The 21,007-nt window shown below is 43.0% G+C and overlaps 1 protein-coding gene across 6 annotated transcripts in view; it reads right to left on the reverse strand.

The window, feature by feature from the left end:
* Positions 1–1,694: 1,694 nt before the first annotated feature.
* LOC135329658 (protein polybromo-1-like) overlaps positions 1,695–21,007 on the reverse strand; it is a 39,583-nt gene continuing 20,270 nt past the window's right edge. For 5 of the 6 annotated variants that reach the window (XM_064518756.1, XM_064518755.1, XM_064518760.1 and 2 more), the window contains 4 exons: positions 8,588–8,734; positions 6,061–6,131; positions 5,247–5,463; positions 1,695–4,888 (listed from right to left, as the gene is read on the reverse strand). In XM_064518756.1, the coding sequence (XP_064374826.1) occupies positions 4,716–4,888; positions 5,247–5,463; positions 6,061–6,131; positions 8,588–8,734 (608 nt within the window). In that variant the 3' untranslated portion in view covers positions 1,695–4,715. The remainder of the gene's footprint in view (positions 4,889–5,246; positions 5,464–6,060; positions 6,132–8,587; positions 8,735–21,007) is intronic. The other variant, XM_064518761.1, reaches the window with a different exon arrangement.

The raw sequence follows: 21,007 nt of genomic DNA on the forward strand, positions 1-21,007 counted from the left end.
CCTCCGCGGCCTGGCTCCGGCTCCCGCTCGCAGGCGTCGCTGCGGGGCGGACAGGCAACTTCCCCGGCTGCTTGGCCAGCGCCGGCACCAGGGGCGTCGAGGCAGGGAGGCTCCGGCGCGAGGGCCGGCAGCCCTCACCTGTAGGCCTTGAAAAACTGCGTGACGCAGCCGTTGCTGGAGGCGCAGGGGAGGTGGAAGCTGCGGCTGCAATCCTTCCCCTGGCAGTCGATCGCAGCGCCATGCTCGCCGCAAGCAAAGCAGCTCTGCAAAGAGCACAGCAGCCCCCGTGGGTGACGTGCACTGGGCCTCCACGGCCAGCCCCACACCCCGGGAAAGGCCCAGGGGTCTGGGCACAAAGCTGCCCGTCCCTGCCGGGTCCTCACCTTCCGGGCTGCCGCCTTTATTGTTTTTTTTCATATCCGCAGATCCCTTCCCGCTCGGTCCCGCGCTGCTCCAGCCTGCTGGCGAGATACTGCAAAGCAGGAAGGTCCCGGAGCTCGGCAGGGAGCTCGGAGGGACTGTTGCTGGGGAGAGCTGGGGCAGCCCCCGGGGCAGCTCACCAGGCAGTAACCTACACGTCCAGACTTCTGCACTGGATTTATGATCCCTCCCAGAGCAGGAAAGACTGAACATGGGAGACCACAGTGTCCCCAAGGATTGACAGAGACCAGGAATCTCTTTACGAAGGAACACTGCACTGCGACTGCTGTCATTTTTTCTTTGTACGAAGCTGCAATTAGACTTGCTGGAAAATGCAGTAAGCAAAACAAATAGGAAGTTTTTTTATTAATCAGAATATTCACATATATCAGTGGATCAGGTCTCATTTCTTACTTGATGTTCAGAGCACTTAGCCATTCTGAAGCACCGCTTGAACCTAGTGCACTTGCAGGTGAGAGCGCGAGCTAAGCCCATCTACGGATGATCTGCAGCATCTCCGACGGAGCAAACGAAACACGAAGGACAATTAGAATTGACCAGTCTCCTCCGCGCAACCTCATCAAATCTTAGAAAGCTGGAGGTTTTGTAAACTTGGTAGACTGCTTGAGGGGCAGTTTAACCTCTTGGCCCAAGCTGTGTTAATTAAATGTAATGCTATCTGTTCTGCCTGCTTAAATGCCTCTTTCTAAATCGTACGTCAGAAGCACCTACAGACTCAAGATGTCGCTATCACTTAATTTTTCTTGCTGCTAGTAATACCAAAGAAATTGTCTAGCCTGGTTTTGAATTTTATTTTGTAAAAGATGCCTTTTCCACATTAGTGTTTTAATTTCCTTTATTATCCAGCTACATACAAGACAGCCCTGAACCAGGTAAGCTTCCAATGTGAAATGAAGGCTTGCTGTTTATTTTCAGTTAAGGTAGAGGCAAACAGGACTGACTGAATTTTATGATCTGTACCGGGCATTTTCCAAACACGTCAAATAGTTTCCAGGGTTTACTGTTCATGCTCCTTATGGCTCAGTTTTCGCCTGTATTTTTTCAGCATCACTGTTCTGCTCACCACCTACCAGGCACGTCTTGCAACACACAGGACAACAGAGAAGCTCCTTTCTATAGGTTCTTTGCCCACACACCTGCACGCACATACCAAGGACTTCATAAAATCTGGATCCGCAATAGCCAGAATCACTTGAAATGACACCCTGACAACAAAAGTCTTGATGGGACGCTCAAACCTGGTTAATCCAAAACACTTTGCAAACTATTTTTATTCAAATTAAAAAGACTCAGGTAAACAAACTGATGGTACATACATGTTATAAACCTGGTTATCAGCTGAACTTTCGGGAGTACAAGATTTAAGGAAAAGCCAAGCATGAATTAACCAGGTCCAAAAACATGCCCCCAAAATCACCAACGACGTTTTGAGTTTTTACACAAACAGTAAATTTTCTCACGGAAGGGAAGGACTGAGAAAGTGAAACAAATAATAAGTAGTCTCCAACTGGTTTATGAAAATACTGGTCCTAGATTAATCTATTTTCCACTCTCACAGAAACCAACCATTTCCCATACATACTTTTATTTTAGTAGGAAAGTTTCATTTACTCCAGTACAATGAACGGCAGTGGAAAACAAATGAGGGGTTCAAATACCCAGAGAGAGAAAGAGACAGACAGACAGACAGACAGAAAGAGAGAGAGAGAGAGAAACAGCTAGACAGCTAGACAGACATGTCGTCTTTTTTTTTTTTTTTTTTTTTTTAAACCAGAGTCAGAAAAAAGCTTCTTTTGCTGGTTTTGAATTCTAGACTGTAGCCATTATATCCTAAATTTTACTGCAGTCAACTGAAATGCCTCCAATATACAGAGACATGATTTTGAAATAAATAAACGGCGCTTAAAAGATTTGATTAGGGCCAGCCCAGTGGCTTAGTGGTAGTGCTCTGCACTGCCCTATGGGAGGACCCAGGTTTCACTTGCACTTCCAATCACTTGCTCCCGGGCTGGAAAGAGCAGCGAAAGTAGTGCCGCAGCGACTCAGGCGGGAGAGAGCCAGGGCCGCAAGTCTGCTCATCACTGACCTTCAGATAAATTAAAAAATTCAGTTCTACAGGCTCCAAAGGGAGTCCCATCTGGTCCTCAAAAGAAAATAAATAAAACAATAACTTAACTAAAATTCATCCCAGGTTCTTTGGTGTAATTTTTGTTAATGCTGAGATATAAGAGAATCGGGTGGTATTAGTACAATCCATGATGCTTCCAAATACTCAAAAACTAGGATTTGCTGCTTGATTCAGTTCAATGTCCCATCTTTGCGGCTAAATATTGCAAAGCCTATGGTAATTCAAATACACTTCAAGATGATGCTGTATATGTGGAAGAGGTCTAAGACTATGCCGTTTCTACTTTATTTCATAAACTTGGTAATTTACAAAGGCCAGTAGAGAATTTCTGCACCACAGGTGCAACACCTGGAGAGTTCAAAACTGTAATTTCCCTACATGCTTCTTAGCTCCATCTCCTTCACATCCATTGCACATCTGACCTAAACTGTCCTCAAGTGCCTACTTGTAATTAGAGGGTTTTCCACGCAAGGACTGGAAGGTTGGAGTGGGAGAGGAAGAGGAATTAGCCAGTAAAATTAAATAACAGTTTATACTTGCACAGGTCACTTCCCTCAACAGTATAAATTACATCACTGAAACAGAACCCAAGGTATCCAGTATTGGAATAAAGTACTTAACCTTCTGCCAAATGCACTCAAGTATTTTTTTTTCTACTGGTATACTTTAAAATACATTTCCACATGATGAACATTTCTAGCAGTCAGATGAAAGCATATCAGTAAATTAGCTCTTTCTTTTGGACTGAGTTGCAGTGACAATGCTCCTGCCAACAAACTGTTCAAATTAATATTGCTTTCCCAGTTATTTAATGAAATAAAAACTATTCATTCTTTTTCTAAAATGAAGTACTATGAAAGGATTTACCCTTAAACAAACAGCTTTGCAGTCCAAAAGGTTGGTTGGTTAGGAGGACAGGTAAGTCCTTAGCAGAAGACAGTCACAACCTTGAAATTTGGCAAGAAGATTCCATACATACCTTACTAATTAAAAAAAAAAAAAAAAACCAAAAACGGAAAACCAAAGAACCAAAAAACACACCACCAAAAAGCACTCTGAAGGCTGCAACGCAAGTTTTCTTATTTCTCCAACCTCCTAGATAGGCTGAATTTACACATACAGCAGTACTTTGTTAAAGCTAGATTTACGCATCAAATTTCTCTCCATCTGCCCTGCAAAACTTTCATTAAGGTGAATCGCTACCCCTAAGGAAAGCATACAAAGATACCTTGCAATACCTAATCGTTAACAGAATACGTGTGAATTTAAAACCATTGCATTACTTCACAAACAAAACAACTCATCTTCCCTTCTCTAACTTACCTTCCAAGACCTGAACTGCACACGTAATTGCTTAGGCAACAAGCTTTCCATTCCCACTGCTAGGTGTTAGGCACATCACAGAACCCCCAAAGCAGGTCATGGTAGATAAAACATTGCACCTTTCAAGGGCATGCAAAGCACATGTATTCTGTTACTCATTTAGGATCATAATGGCCTTGGCTACACAATTAAATAACTGGACAGGACTGGACAACATCAGCAGTCAAGACACCCTTGTCCCGTCCACACCAGCACTTCCATGATCACTGTGGTCCATTCAGCAGCATTGGTATTGACTTAAATTTGATTTTTCCTAGCATCTATGTACCCCTTACCTTTAGCTTCATTTCAAGAAATCCTCCCTGTTCACATCCAAGTGAGATTTCTGCTGGAAGTGGCTAGCACACACAAGCACATGTACACGCATTCTTCTAAGATGTGAACTATGACTAATTTCACATTCCATTGTACCAATTTGTAAATGCTTTTTGTTTTCTTTTTTCTTTTATACAAAAATGATGGCATCAGGTTCTCAGCAATAAAATATAAGAAAGATGAATCCTTGACTACACTTAACCAATTATGAAATTGCCTTTCAAACAAAGGAAACATATGCAAAAATCTGTGTATTTGATAAAGGCAACTTAATATAACAAAAAGTGAAATATGCTTATTAAAAGTGTCCTTATGTAAAAATGGTCTTGCAATGTGCAGTAAAATGCAATACAAATTATTGTTGGTTATCTCTCCCCACCCAGTAACTAAAACGGCTATTGTTCCACAAAACTCCTTATACGCCGGTATCAAAGAAGCAATTACACGATTAAACATTTTCTATGTTGTACGCCTGACGGATATTAAGGGTGTCTCGTAGCATCAAGTCTCGAAGACGCCATAACGCATCGGCCATGGTGGTATGAGCCCCTTTACTTTTCAACCAGTGTGAAGGGAGACGGCTCTCTTGTTCTTTTGATAGGTGGACATCTCGCCTTCGTGCTGAAAGGTTAAGAAATGGCCCAGTTATCTACTGGCTTTACTTAATTTGTCCTGCCTCTGATATTTACCACAACTACTAGAAAAAGGGGAATATAATTCTATAGTATTTCTATTGCCCTCCGGTCCCTGTATTTGAGCCCATACAAGTGATTCTTAGATTTTTATACCATCAGTCGAATTAGCCTGCTGATAACATACATACTCCCAGCATGTCTGATTTGTTTTTAATGACTGCTTGCATGGATACATTTTATTAAGCAAGCAGCAAATTTATTTAGCATTATCCATAAGAGCTAAACTTATTAATGTGTACAAAGAAGCGTGTTCTGTCAGGAAACATCAGAGTAGAAAGCCTTACCTGCAAGGGTCTGGTCCCACTTGCTAATGCTATTTGATTCAGCGCTAAGCCCCTCAATATATTTCAGATGGGCCTCAGAATGAAGAAGCCTCTGTGCCTTTGGTGGAGGGGAGACGAACACGGGAGTCGTGGGCTGCTGTATAACCGGCTGCGCTGCTGCGCTCTGGCCGGGATACGGAGGGGGTGCTTGCTGTCCCGGCGGGCCAAGGATTCCTATCTGTAATGGCAAAGTGGTAGAGAAAACACATTTTGGGGAACAGCAGGAAAGCGGGTTCACATCCACGTATCCCTATGGAAGAACCCGGCCCAGCAAAGTGCAGCACGAACACCACAGTTCAGTGTCCATCCCTGTCCAGCAGTGACACGGGAAGCTGTTCTCTCCATCCACTGTCAGAACATCCTCATACAATGGAGCTTTAAAACAGGTCATGACCAAAGGCGTCTGCATCAAAGCACGCAAAACCTAAATTATCAGCAGTTTAACAGTGTGTTGAAATGACTCACATTTCTTTAACAGAAGGAAGGAAGGAGAGGGGAAAAAAAGAAAGGAAAGAAAAGAAAAGAGAACACTGTCTGGCTTATACTGCAGAATGCATTCCACAAGAACCTAGTTAGTCCAGTAACACTTCATCCAAGAAATATAGACACATCCTCTGGGGGTAAGATATTAAATGATCCTAAATACCTCTGCGTACATTTTGTTTATGTTCTCCCTGGGAAAGGCTATGTGCATCCCAACATCTCTTAACTGGGATGCTGTTTAAATACTAATTTGGAGTCTTACAGCCTCATAAATCATGCAAAAAGGACTTACCTGCTGTCCAAATGGACTTGCTCCTGGTGCTGGAGTGCCTACCGTGGGGGATACGTTTTGGCCTATAACACCTATATTCCAAAATACAAAAACAATTAGTCTCATTTCAGAGCAGTGGCAAATACCGCTTTGGCTTTTTCAATAAAAATCTATGCTTTGGCATCATTGCTTAAAGTTCTTTTAAGCAGCTGAACTACATTCAAATATCCCCCTCTCCCCCAGTAAAAAACACTTTAAAAGTTTCTGGATGAAAAAAAAACAAAAAAAACCCAAAAACAAAAAAGCCAGTATGACAACTACCCAATACGTAGCCTGTTGAATTCATTGAATTAAAGAAATGAAAACAGAAGTCATTTCTGGTTTTCACTTTTTTTTGGTATTATTTAGTTATTGCCTAACTAAATCTTTCAGTTTAGAATATACAACTCCAGCTTGACAGAATCTCCCTAGAATCAAAATAATCTAGCAATCTATCAACATTTCAACATTTTGCTGTATTCGGTTTCATAAAATGCATTCACTGTAGGAGGAAAGCCAAGCCATTGCAAAAATTCTCTTATATCATCTATCTTGCTAACATTAAAAGCTTAAGCTTAAATAGTATTATATATGAGACAAATGAACACTTGGAAAAGCTTCAGAAATAAAAAGTGTTAGTTTTATGTAAATATATTTCCCTATTGTGTGGCCTGCAGCAGATAACACCCACGTAAGTCTCAAACAAAAATTTACAAATCTAAATGAGAGTCATACAGCTCCTGGTATTTTACATGTAGATGCTTGGGTCTGAACACACGAGAGCTGCTTTTGCTGCTTATCCTTCTTGTCTATGCCACTTGTCGAAACCACCTATCATTTATTTGAAAAGCTGAAAATTAAATTCAGTCTTCCGAAGGATTTATTTTGCATGCAGTTTTCTACATCAGCGATCAGAAGATGCGTCACCGCATTTTGTATACTGAAGCATATAATGAATGAATTCCCAGTTTACGACAACCCCTGTTTTAAATGCATCTGTACCAACAGAAAGTCAGAAATAGGGAAGAACATTGATAATATAAGTAGTGTGCTATGGCACCGATCTTTTCCTGGTACAAAGCAAAGAGGTTTGGAGGGGAGACACCCTCACCTTTTCCAGCATCGGAGCATGGCTTCACCTTTAGCTTGCGCAGCCCTGTTCAACACTACTTCACCTGTGGTCCTGCAAGCCCTCCACTCCCAGGCATCACTTCTCCCCTGCTCTGTAATCCTCTCAATTTTAAACATCACACACATGGCCTGTTCCTCCAGTTGGAAAAATAAACTCTGAAAAGTAACGCATCACCCTGGATTCACCTCCCAGACAACTATATGCTGCTGTCGTGTGCTTAAGTATCATTGCCTTGGCGAGTCAGAGATGGACTCGCAGACACACGGCCGTTCTCCTAGTCCCGCTGCATGACATTACAGTGAATCTTACACACCAGTGAAGATGCAAGTAGCATAGCTAGTACTGATGGATTTAAAAGAAAAAAAAAAAGGCAAACAACAATCAATTTACATACAGAGAGATATAAAGTCCTAACAGAGCTTCTGATAAACAGTTGTAAATGAGGCAGGGGGAGGCAAACAAGATACCACTTTTTGTCTACAGATTAACAGTTTAACTGCTGAACATATAGGATACACATCTTCTAAATGGTCACAGGAGCTATCAGAGGTAAAAACCAAAATAATCAGCAGAAAACAGGATGATAGGGCAGACAACCAATTTTTCCCATAACAGGGACATGTTAATGACATTAACTCTGAAAAAATGCTAATGAACTGTCACAGTGTTCATTCACCTCACCACTCAACAAAAGTGTGGCAAGAAAATATCAAATGTGCACTAAATAGACTATCAAAGATCAATGCAAAATTTGGCCATGACAGTATATTGAGTTCACCTTACCCCCACATTTCCCATCACGGTTCTATCAAAAAGGTTCAATCCGAACACTATTTTATAATAATGTATTAATATATTAGTACAAATCAGAATGTCTATCTTATTTAAAGGTAATCCATTTTTATCTTCTACCAATGGCCAAGAGGTCTTAAATGACTGCATTCATTTCAGTGCAGTCTGAATACTGAAAAATATTAACATACTGAAAAAGAATTCAGGAAGGAATAGGAGGAAAAAGGAAGGATGCTATTCAGGTGACATAAGCATATGAATAGGCTGACTTCAGCTTTTCAGACCTCTGAAACTCGAGCACAACTACCAGGTTTTTGGATGGAGCAGCATCATAATTTCCCAGCAACTTTTGCTGCTGGTCTGCTGCACGTGCTGTTCTGTCAATGTTAACGGTTTGCCTGGATCTCATATATTCAGCAGTGCATCACGTGTGTTGCAGCTACACAAACCTTCAGAAAGCTACACAAACCTTCAGAAACGATCCAACAAGCTATGACCAAAACAAGCTGCGCATAGTAACAACAACTGGTTAAACGGCGAATACATGAACATGAAATAAGGAGCGAATGAGGAGGACAGTCTTACCGGGTGGTGGGATGCCTGGGATGCCTGGCGGAAGTTGGTGGGGTGGGGGCACCCCTGGGTGAAGTGGCTGCATGCTGCCCATGCTAACAATGCCATCAACTGGGCCCTGCAAAGGTGGCAGCACCGGTGGATAGCCACTCATCATGCCTTGAAGGACACAACAAATTTCAAACATGCATCAATAACATGCAATATGATCTACACAGTAAGACATGCACTATCCACAAAAAGGCACCTTTAGTACAGCAGGACGATACTACAATTAGTGTCCCGCAAAAAATGAACAAAAATTAAAAATAATAAAGTTGTAAATGTGAAACACTATACTTCTGATGAATTAGTATTTAGCGTATTTGTATGTTCCTCGTGGGGCAGAAATGCTGAATATTCAGACATGTTAACACAAAGAATGAATTCAGCCACAATTAAATGTTACTAATGCAAGCAATTTTAATACAGCTTAAAGCTCTGCCATCTGCATACAAATTATGAACACAGCGCTAACTACACAAGTTTCATGTACAGCCCTACTCTGTAGGATAGCTCTGACAAAACCTGGCTGGAAAAACACAACGATGCATTTTTTCTGCAGTGCATACGCAAAATTAACACGTAAAGAGCCTACAACAACATACTTAAAACTAAAGGCAGTGATATGGGGGATTTTTATTAAGCCATGGGCACTATACTCGAAGGCAGTAACTCAAATTTAAAGCCTGACAGCACTGGATATGCTGGGCTGCAGAGACTTACACTCCTGGCACCTGACTGAAGCCAAGGGTTGAAAGGAGCACGCAGAGTCCCTCAGAGCATTTCATTGTCAGTACTTTCCAAGTGTTTCAATAGGGAAAACAAAGATTAACAAAGACAGTACTGTGCCGCTGCTCATAATTTCTTATGCTGCACGTGAGGGAAGAGGATTCAGAGCTTATTCTCATTTCTGGCCAGGTTTGCTGCTGTCCATTAAGTCAGCCCAGAAGGCTACACGACGTCCCTGTGATACGCTTATCAGGCCCTAGAACTTCTAACTTGCTTGTCCCTCCCCACCTCCCCAGCACCACTTTGTTTTCTACGCTTGTTGGTTTTAATGGACATGTTGTCAGGTAACCAAGGAAAGGAGCTGGAAAGACAATGAAGAGATGACAGAGGACAGAAGCAGGTCTAGAGTGATGAGAGAAATTTAGATAACACAAACTTAGTGGAGACTCTGTAGTCTGTCCCAAGAAATGATCTACTGAGTCTTTGCCACACTCCAAATGAGTAACCAAAATGTTCAAAACAGAGATTTTTGGAATAAGAGTGGCTGAAAACTTGCACCAGCTGTGCCTCATCACAGCAGCTGCTAGGACCTCAGAACCAAAATGGATCAAGTAGCTCCAAAGTACAAGCTGAATTTGGCAGTTGCTCAGGAAGAGTCACGCAGGTGAGGAACCAGCAATTCCAAGCCTTACACGGAGCGAACAACGAGGAAGTAAAGAATTGACCTTCCTCAAATCACGTTCTTTAATTACACAAGACACCTACATGAATACTTCTTAAACAGCTTTTACGTATCTATTCAAATATCTGGAAGCTCATCTGTACCTCTTTCTCAACACAGTGAAATCCATGTTTCCCTAGAGTGAAGTGCTCGCCCCGCACCTCCTGCCTGGGATTTCCACTACCCCCTGAGCTGCAACCGCATGGTCAGTTCATTCCCATGCCCTTCTGAAGCCCTTAAAGAAAAACAAACAAACCAACCCACCTTTTGTCAATTACAAAAGTGTTGGAAACTTGCACGGGAGGAGCCGACGGAGGGAAGACCCAGACGCTCAATATGAGTGATCAGTGTACTTCAACTTTATTAGGTGTGGTCTTTCTTTATATAGTATAGGACTAATCAGGCTCATACATATTGCAAAAGCTGAGCTCCTTATTGGTAACAGCAATTTGGTTTACCCAGCAACTTCTGCATTACATCACCCGCAAGTTCCCAGGACTAATCATTGATAACACCTTGGAGCCAAGGACAATGTGTCCTTGGCTCTAGCTGTTTTTACTCTCATACGGGACTTGGCTCACATCAACTGTGTGCGATATGCACTTAGTTCTGCTTCCTTTAGTTGTTCAATCTTCACATGACCTCTGCCCTCAAGCCAGTCCTCCACAATTCCCCCGTTTTTATTTTGTGCGAGAAAGACCTTTTTAGTTAATTGTTCAAGCTTTTGTGTTAAGCAGCTAAAAATCACTCTTACAACAATTAAAACTAATACAATTATGAATAGAATACATAGCCCTTCTTTGATCAAGCTCAAAATCCAGGTACTCACATTACCAAACATCTTTCTAAACAGATCATCAAACCAATTATACTGTACGGTGATTCTCTGGGTGTGGTCCTTTAGCCATTTCAATTGCTCATAGATTGACTGTCCATGATCAGAAAGATTAAAACAACACATTCCTTCAAAATCCTCACACCCGTGTCCCTGTGCCAAAAGCAGAAAGTCTATAGCTGCTCTATTTTGCAACACTGCATGTCTCAGGCTATCCATATCCTGTGACATTTCAGAGAGAATTTGTGTAGTAACGTTTGATTGTTTAACAGCCCAACAAGCAAGTTTATTTAAATTAGACATGGCATGCGCAACTGCAACGTTAGGAGCTAAAGCTGCGGCGAAAAACCTTTCCGTAGGCCCCCATAATTCTACATCATCAGCGCAATCTGAACCTAGTTTTTTCAATTCACGCTTGCCTCGACGATTCTCACTTCTTCTATGTCTGATTGCTGCAGTCAGATTTGACCAACGCTGATCATGTAAGTCAGGGGCGAAGAGTGTCCTAATGAGTTCGGCCAGCGTTGAAATTTTTTCTTGAATAGTTCGTTTTGGTTGTAACGGTGGTGCTATCCATTCTAGTACAATGGGTTCCGCCAACCCTCTTTTTTCCCCCGTTTTTATTTTGTGTTGTGTAATGGCTCCCATTAGGTATTGTGGGCCACATAAAATAGTAAGATCAAGTGGCTGATTTTCCAGGCATCGGTGCGTAGCACGCGTAGTAATTAGCGATGCAATTTCCTGGAGTACCCGTTGCTGTTCCTCTGTGAGCGTGACGGCAGCCGCTGGGTCTGTTCCCTTCAGCAAGGGGCGTAGCAGATTTAAAAGTTCATTAGGAATGCCGACAACCGGACGGATCCATTGGAGGTCTCCTAATAGTTTTTGAGCATCATTGAGTGTTCTTATGTCAGTCCTGATTGTCAATTTCTGTGGTCTGATGGTGGCATTCGAAATATGCCAACCTAGATACTGCCAGGGGCTGGATTCCTGTACCTTTTCCGGGGCCATCACAAGTTCCTTTTTCTTTAATTGTGTGATTAGATCAAATTTTTGTTCAGGAGAAAAAGGGTTTTTTTGTGCTAACAATATGTCGTCCATGTAGTGATATATCATGGTCTCTGGCCACTGTTGACGTAACGGTTGAAGTGCCGCATCGACATAGAGTTGACAGAGGGTTGGTGAGTTTCGCATACCCTGCGGTAGTACTGTCCATTCAAATCTTTGGTCTGGCCCCTCTCTATTGATAGCAGGGAGTGTAAATGCAAATCGCTGTTTATCATCTTCATGGAGGGCTGTAAAGAAACAGTCCTTTAAATCTACGATTAGCAGGTGCCAGCCTTCTGGGATCATTGCTGGGCTGGGTAACCCCGGTTGTAAAGCACCCATGTCATGCATCTGTCTGTTTACAGCACGTAGATCGTGTAAAAGTCTGTATTTGCCGGATTTTTTCTTGATCACAAATATTGGGGTATTCCAAGGGCTGGTAGATAATCTTAGATGACCTTGTTTGTACTGTTCCTTTACTAGTTCATGTGCTTGAATGAGACTTTCCCGTTTAAGCGGCCATTGCTCTACCCACACAGGCTGATCAGTCCTCCAGCTGAGTGGGATTGGGAAAGTCCAGGCAATGGCCGGTGCTATAAAGGGTGTTCCGAGGTAAGCACCATACCCATCTGGGCAAGGATATCGCGCCCTATTAATGCTTGCACTCCTTCAGATAGGGGTAAAATGGAAACGGAGCAATTCACCACCTTGTTCCCTATAGTCCATTGTAGCGTCGATGACTTTCGGGCGAGGGTGACCCCGCCTACCCCAGCTACCATAGAGCTGGTCTCTCGGGTTGGCCAATGTTGGGGCCAAATCTTAGTGCTAATTATTGATACATCCGCTCCAGTGTCCAATAAGGCATTAGTGCGTATAGATTCTTCTTTATACTTTACAGTCACGGTTTGTCGGGGCCTTTGATGCATTCCGACAGTCAGTAATGCTGCACTTCCAGTGGAACCAAAAGCACCATAGCCTCGTGGTTGCTCTTTCGCTGGTGCCACCCCTTCAGTCAGGTGGGGAAGCGGAATAAGTTGAGCTATTCTCGATCCTTGTGGTATGTGCATAGGTGGAAACATTGCTGAAACCACAATTTGTATTTCCCCGAAATAGTCCTTGTCGATCAATCCTGTCAAAACTTGTAATCCTTTCATTGTAGCGGACGATCTTCCAATCAGTAAGGCACCTATCGGCTCATGATTAATAGTTACTGGTCCATAGACATTCGTCCGGATTCTTGTTGGCTTTGTATCCAATAAGGTGACGTCTACTGCTGTTGCCAAGTCCAGTCCGAGACTCCCTCTGGTGGCTGGTCGAAGACAAAGGGATTCATGCTGTTCGGAGTGGAGCTGGGCGCCGGGGGGGTCGGTAGTTGTGTTAACTGCGGGGGTTGCTGGGTTGTTGTTGTGGTGAAGGCCGCCTTTTGTGTCGTCGCGGGGCGGCTCGTCCCGCTTCTTTGGGCGTTTCCCGAACCAGCCTTCCAGCAAGCCGCTCCGTCATGTCTACTGCTTTTGCAATTGGGACACCATACTCTACTAGCTTGGCATTCTCTGCGAAGATGGCCAACAATGCCGCATCGGTAACAGCGTGCCGCAACGCCGCATCGGTAGCAGCGTGCCAATCGTCGATCAGGGGGGATATTTCCGCCGGGATTTTGCAAAGGAGCAAGGGCAGCGAATACCTGTCTTTGATTCTGTTGCATATTATCCCGCAACGCCTGTGCTTGCTCTCTCATGCTCTCTCCTAATTGTTTCACCACCTCTACTAGCATAGCTTGCAGTCCTACAGGTACCTGCGCCATTCTTTCTAGCCCCTCCTCAATAGTCCATGTTCCCGGGAGTGTGGCTAAAATACTACGCGTTGAAGGGCTACTATTCTGTATTGCACATTGTTTCAAGATAGTCCCTTTCAGATAATCTGGTACCCCTGCTGCTTGTATAGCATTGGCTACTCTGTCAATAAACAAGCCGAAAGGCTCTTCCCGGCCCTACTTTATTCCCATATAAGATGGGATACCCCCTTTTTTTTTTCTTTCTTTTTTTTTCTTTTTTTTTTCTTTTTTTTTTCTTTTTTTTTTCTTTTTTTTTTTTTTCAAACTGCTTTTATTAGTGGTTTCTGACCATTAATATCATAGAGAAAAACTTATTTCACATTGATAGCCTGAGATGGGTGTCCTCAGATAACTGTGCCCAAAGGAAGAGGAGGAGGAGGAGAGGAGAAAAAGGGGGGGGGGGAAGAGAGAGGGGGGGGGAGGGGGGGGAGAGAGGGGGGAGAGAGAGAGGGGGAAGGGGGGGGAGGGGGGGGGAGGGGGGGGGGAGGCGCTGAGGGAGGAGGGGGGATCTGCCGCATGGTCAATGTTGCTCCTTTTGGCAGGCCTGTGTTCCCAGACCCTCCCTGGGCAATAGTAAAGGTTCGAGGGGGGTGATGGGTATGGGGACACAGGGGACACCTCTGCATGCGGGGGGGTTCCTTGAACCCATCGGGGCTTCCCAAACGCTCCGCGGTGGTGGCAGCTACCTTTCTTTTTTTTTTTTTTTTTTTTTTTTTTTGAGGTGCGAGAGCATTAGTAACTGCCCTCCACGGCTTCATCAGCTTTTTTGCTGTCTTGTTGTCACTTATTACTTCATCAAACAACTTGTCCCCAAATTTTTTCCATTCAGTTTGTTCGAACATGGTATCTGGGTTAACAAAACACCCCTTAGCCACTCCGTAAGCTAATAGCCCTGGGAGTTCCTTATGACATTCTATTCCTTGAGTACCTCGCTTTTCTAAAAAGCATCTTAATAAATAATAAGCCGCTTGTCGCTCCGTGGTTACTCACTTACCGTTGCAACCTTTGCAAGACCTGCGGCGAGACTTTCTGGCAGGACCCCGTCTCGTCCTGGGCACGGACCCCCTTTGTTTGTGTCCTCTCCACCTCCTCTGTAACTCTGGCACGTAGACCCCCTTTTGTGTCTCGTCGCCTTTAGCACAGCAGGACCAGCTGTCTCTAGCACTCTGTCGACTCCTGAGTTTTTAATCACCGAGTCCCTGACCGGCAGGGTCCCTGTTCGGGCACCATTTGTTGGAAACTTGCACGGGAGGAGCCGACGGAGGGAAGACCCAGACGCTCAATATGAGTGATCAGTGTACTTCAACTTTATTAGGTGTGGTCTTTCTTTATATAGTATAGGACTAATCAGGCTCATACATATTGCAAAAGCTGAGCTCCTTATTGGTAACAGCAATTTGGTTTACCCAGCAACTTTTGCATTACATCACCCGCAAGTTCCCAGGACTAATCATTGATAACACCTTGGAGCCAAGGACAATGTGTCCTTGGCTCTAGCTGTTTTTACTCTCATACGGGACTTGGCTCACATCAACTGTGTGCGATATGCACTTAGTTCTGCTTCCTTTAGTTGTTCAATCTTCACATGACCTCTGCCCTCAAGCCAGTCCTCCACACAAAAGCTTATTTCTACATTCGCAAATAAAACATGTACTCAAAATATTTACTGGATTAACACATTGTAGCCCAGTCTCCAGGAGAAATTGGTTCCTGTAGCTCATCGCAAGGTTATACAAGCAGCCACTTTCACATCCCACCGACAAGTCACCACTTTGACTTTAAGTTAGTAAACACTGGCAAACTACGTTCAGCGCCCACAGCCGTAGTTTGTCAGTTTGTTGAATTACCTGTTCTTTCTCCCATTTTTTACTAAAACAATGCAAGATTCAATAAGCTTTTGTAATACCTAAATTTGCAAGCAGCTAGAGCACTGCCCACTAGAAGAAGGGCATCTCAGAAAGTGCCCAGATTTTTTGGCCTCGTTGGCTATAAAAGAAAGAAAAAAAAAAGTCCCACGATGAAGCAGGTCTCTGAACGGGGTAAAAGCAACAGAATGCACCCAGAACGCTGCCGCTGTACGGCTTAAGGATGGAGGCGGATTGGAAAGAGGTCTCGACAGAATAAACAAGATACTTCCAAGAAAGACTTGTGGAGACCAAAAGAAGGAAGACTGCATTTTTAAAACAGGCCACAAAAATAGGAACAGTCTATATAGATCAATTTGACCATCCACTCTAAGGAAGTGTTTTACAATGACAAAGTAAAGAGCCCTGAATTTCTGACTGCTTGAATTATAAGCTGATGATCTTAAATACAAGCTTGCTTTTGAGAAGGCTGCCACAAGAAGGAAGTTAGCACATACAAAGCGCAGAATCCACATTCTTGGAAAAGTTTTAAGAAAGGATTAATAATAGCAATTATTGCCTATCAACTGCTACCTGCAAAAAAATTGGAAAAGTGATCTCCTTAAAAAAAAAAAAGAAAAAAGAAAGAAAAAAGAAAAGAGGATGACATTGCTAGGTTGATTGAAGTACATGACTCTCAAAAAAGTAGTAGTGGAGAAATATTATTTTTATATAAATATATGTACACACACGTATGTATATATATATGCACACACACACACACACACACACAATACAACAACTGCAAACAGTTCGGAAGAAAATTATCACAATGCAAGCCAAATCTGCTAGGTTTTCAAACAACAACAATTTTTTTCTTTTAAAAACGCAATTCAGTGTAAACAAATGCTTCTGTGACCTGCAGACCACAAACCAAGTAAGCACTGTGCCTTCAGTCTAAACATCCCTGCAGTCTCTTTCCTGAAAAGGCATTTAGAGATCATGATGGGAAACACTTCAGGCCGCCAGCCCAAAGTATGGCCACAGCCTGTGAGATGGGAAAGCAAAACGACAAAAGAATAAATGGACTAACTGGAATGCCTTACGGGGAAAAAACAAAAACCAAGGCCTCCCAAACCAAACACCCCCCAATATTCTTGTTTTTACAGACTCGGCGCTATTCCTTACTGAACTAACATAATCTAGATAACCTGTTATAAAATCAGAAATGGGGGAAGAAAAACAACTTGATTATGTCATATCTAGTACATTTTCTCGCAGATATAAGGCTGACTCCTACAAAAGACTCTCCAGTGCACTGCCTACCCTGCAGATCTGATCCTGGAAATACTTCTTCTGGGCACACTCCCTATGAACTAAGTTGGATTATGGCTGGTAACAAGCACAACGCCTAGTAACAAGGACCTTGTGGAAAAGCTCTCATAGCTCAGTTCTATCCTGAAAATCACTTGATAAAAATGGCAATGTTGGGATTTCGTATCTTTCTTCATAACGATACTAGCTCCTGGTCTGCTCTGCTTATCAGTAGCTAATCGGCAATTCTGTAAACTCATGCTGGGATTTAAAACTCGGTTTGGATTCTGCTTATTTTTCATATCCCTGACAATAAATAAAAAAAATTAAAAAAAAAGTCTCCTGCTTTACCACTGGCACTGATGATGCATGCACTGGAAGAACATACAGCGCTCTCCCTTCCCGCCGTAGCAGGGCTAAACATGAACTCTGCAGGGTAGAGCGAATAAACACAACTGCATACAAACAGAACGGGACTACTGCACAAGGTGAAGCCTTTCTCACGGCGTTTTCACCAGGCTACTGGATCAAGTAACGTGGGAATATCAGGCTACTGCTGCGGTTACGTATATCGATTAGGAAGAAAGACTGGAGAGGCTGAGCTTTTTCTTCAGTAAGAACAACGTGCCCCAAGAGAGTGTTCAGAGTTATGAAGGGGGCTGATAGAGCGGATGAGGAAAAAATGGTCGTAGCTCCTACGTTTTACCTGCAATGGGTGTCAACTGCTGACTGAGCATTCCCCTTGGTGTTGGTGGCGGCACCACCCCCATAAGAGCCCCGACAGGAGTGCCTGCCCGGGGGCAGGAATTCTGCTGCTGTTGCTGTGCTGCTCGCTCGCTCTCCTGCTGCTCAGCAACTTTAGCTGCCCGCTCTGTAAAAGTATTTTAGATTTTCAGTTCTGCTTTGTAACCCAGAATTCCAAAATATTGTCTGTTCATTTCAAAAGGACTAGTAAAACACTGGCATAGTTTAGTCAAATATCAAGTAGAACAGATCAATCTTCTCATACAGCATATAATTTGATTGCACGTGGCTGCAGCTAAGACTTGTCAAAAACCTTTCATGAAAAATATTCCACAAAGGTTTTTTTCTTTTTTTTTAAATTTAAAAAGTCAAAAGACAAATTTGATAATAACACCAGTGCTACCGACATGAAGCAGCAGTCCAGCACTAGGCTCAGTCCACATTAGGAAAACATGGCAAAAGGTTCCTTCTTTCGACACCACTGGCTCAGCTAAACCAGGCAGAGCAAAGGCTGCAGCTCGCAGGCAGACGCGCCGCCAGCTGCTGCTGGGATTTCCAGCACCATGTCTACTAGACGGGCCCTAAAGCAAGGTGCAAACAGCAGGTCTCCGTGCCAGTCGGTGGCCCGTTTATTCTTGGGCTACCAACATTTTTACTACTGATGCAGCTGAAAAGCGGTGGCAAAGCTGGGCAGCATTTGCAAAGTTTCCCTAGTGGGGATAGGTCCTTAGTGTGTGGAACATAACAGGCAGCAGTTTGATGAACCCCCCAAAATACTTTCTCTGCCTCTCTCTTTCTCTCTCTCATTTTTCCCCCTTCTGGTCCCTCTCGAGCTATTTTTTCCCTTGTTGCTGAAGATGTCTAACTCACATCGTGCTGCTCAGTGGAGGTCAGGTGTGTCCTTGGTATGATGAATCTGGTCATTATCTCAATCGAGTTTCTCACTGTGACCACAACAATAAAAGATCTACTTGCAGGGGCATCTGACCAGAGAATTTGATATCAAGGGAAGGGCAAGGGGTCATGGGAAGAAGAAAGAAACAAAAAGCAAAACCAAGCAACCAAAAAAAGAAGCTATACCCAGTGCTCCCTCAGGGTACTTTTGGGGCATGCGAGTTACTGATTTGTTTACTCTGAACATTATATCCTACCGAAAGCAATGAGGAACAACAAAGAATAAATGAATGCAGCGTACCTCTCCAGCAAATTTTAGTAACAGTGAATGCAGGGCTAGAAGTTTTCTTGCGGTTGGTGAAAGATGCAAACTGCCACTAAAATAGCAATCGAGGTCCTCTGTCAAACAAGGCCAAGCTGTTCATCAAGGAGATTAAATTATGCATCCTGCCAATGTTACCAGTTTTCCCTAGCATATGACTTCAAACGCGTATCATACATTTGTCTCCTGTAGGAGCTGTTTGTGCAGCTTCTGGAACTATAGCCATACACCGAAAGACCCGTTCCATTTTTAAAGGCATTTCCTTCCTTCTTTTCATTTCTGTCATTTCAAGAAGAGATGACGACGCATAGAAATTCCTAAATTTACTACAGGCAACTCATAAATGACTTAGCACAAAATACACAAGATATGGTAGATCCTGAAGTAGAAAAATGAAATAATCCTCTTCAGAACAGAGCAAGTGTTTAGGAAAACGATGAAATAGCTGTTCTGACTATATCTACTTCAGGCCAGTCCAAAAAAAAAAAAAAAAGAAAAAAGTTATACAAAAGCAAAAATTCTGGAGACTCTCTGATGAATGAGGAATTACTCTTAAGCATTCAGTTTTATCAGACTTTGGAGGGCTGAGCCTTGAAGAAGGACCTAGCATAGGACAAAACCTGAGTTTTTCCGAGTCTCTCCCCATGTCTTGCCTGGCACAAAACTAACAGATGAAACGTATAACACTGCCAAAAGGGAACAGTGCAGGGTGTCAAGAAGCTCAGTCTTGAGCATTCACCTCAGTGAATCTCATCCCAAATAATTTATTTAGGACAGCGCTTGAGATCACTCAAATGACATTTCCAACACATCTCAAAAGACAGAAGGAAACCTGCTGCTTTGACCATAGCTTTTCCTTAAAACAGGCTGTTGCCTCAGTCTCTGTGCATTATCTTATTCTATTTTGAGGAGTTAATCATGCAGGCCTTTCCAATGCAGCCTGTTCTTTGGCTATTGCTAAAAATCAACTATTATCCTCCATATATACCAAGTGCAATTTTCAATAGGTCAAAATGCATCTAAAACGCAAACTACATTTCACCAAAACACGGAAAGGCATTTTTTCATTGAGATGTCAAACCCTGCCAGTTTCCTGCTCTCTGCTGCAGCGTCTACGCCAGAGAGCACATAAATTTTGAGTTGTCGCAGTGCAAGGAAGGGAGTCTCTCTCCCTCACACGTGGTAAGCAAACACAGTTTGGACGCTTTGTAACCCCACCCCAATCGCTCAAAAGCAAATAAAAGCAAGTCTGGCTCTCAGCAGACACCAAGCCTGAGAAACTGCAGTCTAAAACTCAAAAGGAAGCACTTAGGCAATCATAAACACAGTGGACAGACACTGTTGCTACTGTTATGTTACAGCCATGTCTTCCAATGCAAGACATCAAGCTGCTCTAAGCTACGAAGTGATGACGCGCTAGCCTACTCCTAGTCCTACTCAGCTAAGGCTGACTTAAGCAGGCAATAGCTTTCTAGAGAGTGTTGAAACTTTCCTATCCAAAGTAGTATTTTCTTCCAATAAAAGTGCAATAGTTGCCTAAAAAAGAAGGGGGGGGGGCTTCATACTGGAAGTGTTGACACATTATTAACTATAGCAGTAAGTCTAGATGTTAAGCCAATGTATTTGGTTTGGATAGGGACTGCTTTCAAAGATCAACTGTCTTTTGATTTTGATGAAAAATCATGCACAATGATCAGTAGGAAAGAAGGAAAGAAGGAAAGAAGGAAAGAAGGAAAGAAGGAAAAAGAAAGAAAGAAAGAAAGAAAGAAAGAAAGAAAGAAAGAAAGAAAGAAAGAAAGAAAGGTCTTTCTAAAGTATCTCCTGCCTAGGATATATTTCTAGGCTTCCTGAGGATATGAGATCTCTCAACAAAATTAGTTACAACTCTTAAATAATACTGAGACTGAACAACAGGTCATATTCCCAGTACTGTAACAGAGGATGTATCCTTGATTTTATTCCACTAAAACTTCTTAAGAATCTGAGTCCAGTTAATCAAAGAACCTTTTCCTGCTCCACTGTATGCTTTCCTACCTGCCTCTCAGCTCCGAGGAGCTTCTTGCTTCCTGCCAAAATCCCCTTTCTTGCCTCCCCCCAGTCCTCCTTTAAGGA

Source organism: Dromaius novaehollandiae, chromosome 12 (assembly GCF_036370855.1).
Source record: "Dromaius novaehollandiae isolate bDroNov1 chromosome 12, bDroNov1.hap1, whole genome shotgun sequence".
Classification (NCBI taxonomy): Eukaryota; Metazoa; Chordata; class Aves; order Casuariiformes; family Dromaiidae; genus Dromaius; species Dromaius novaehollandiae.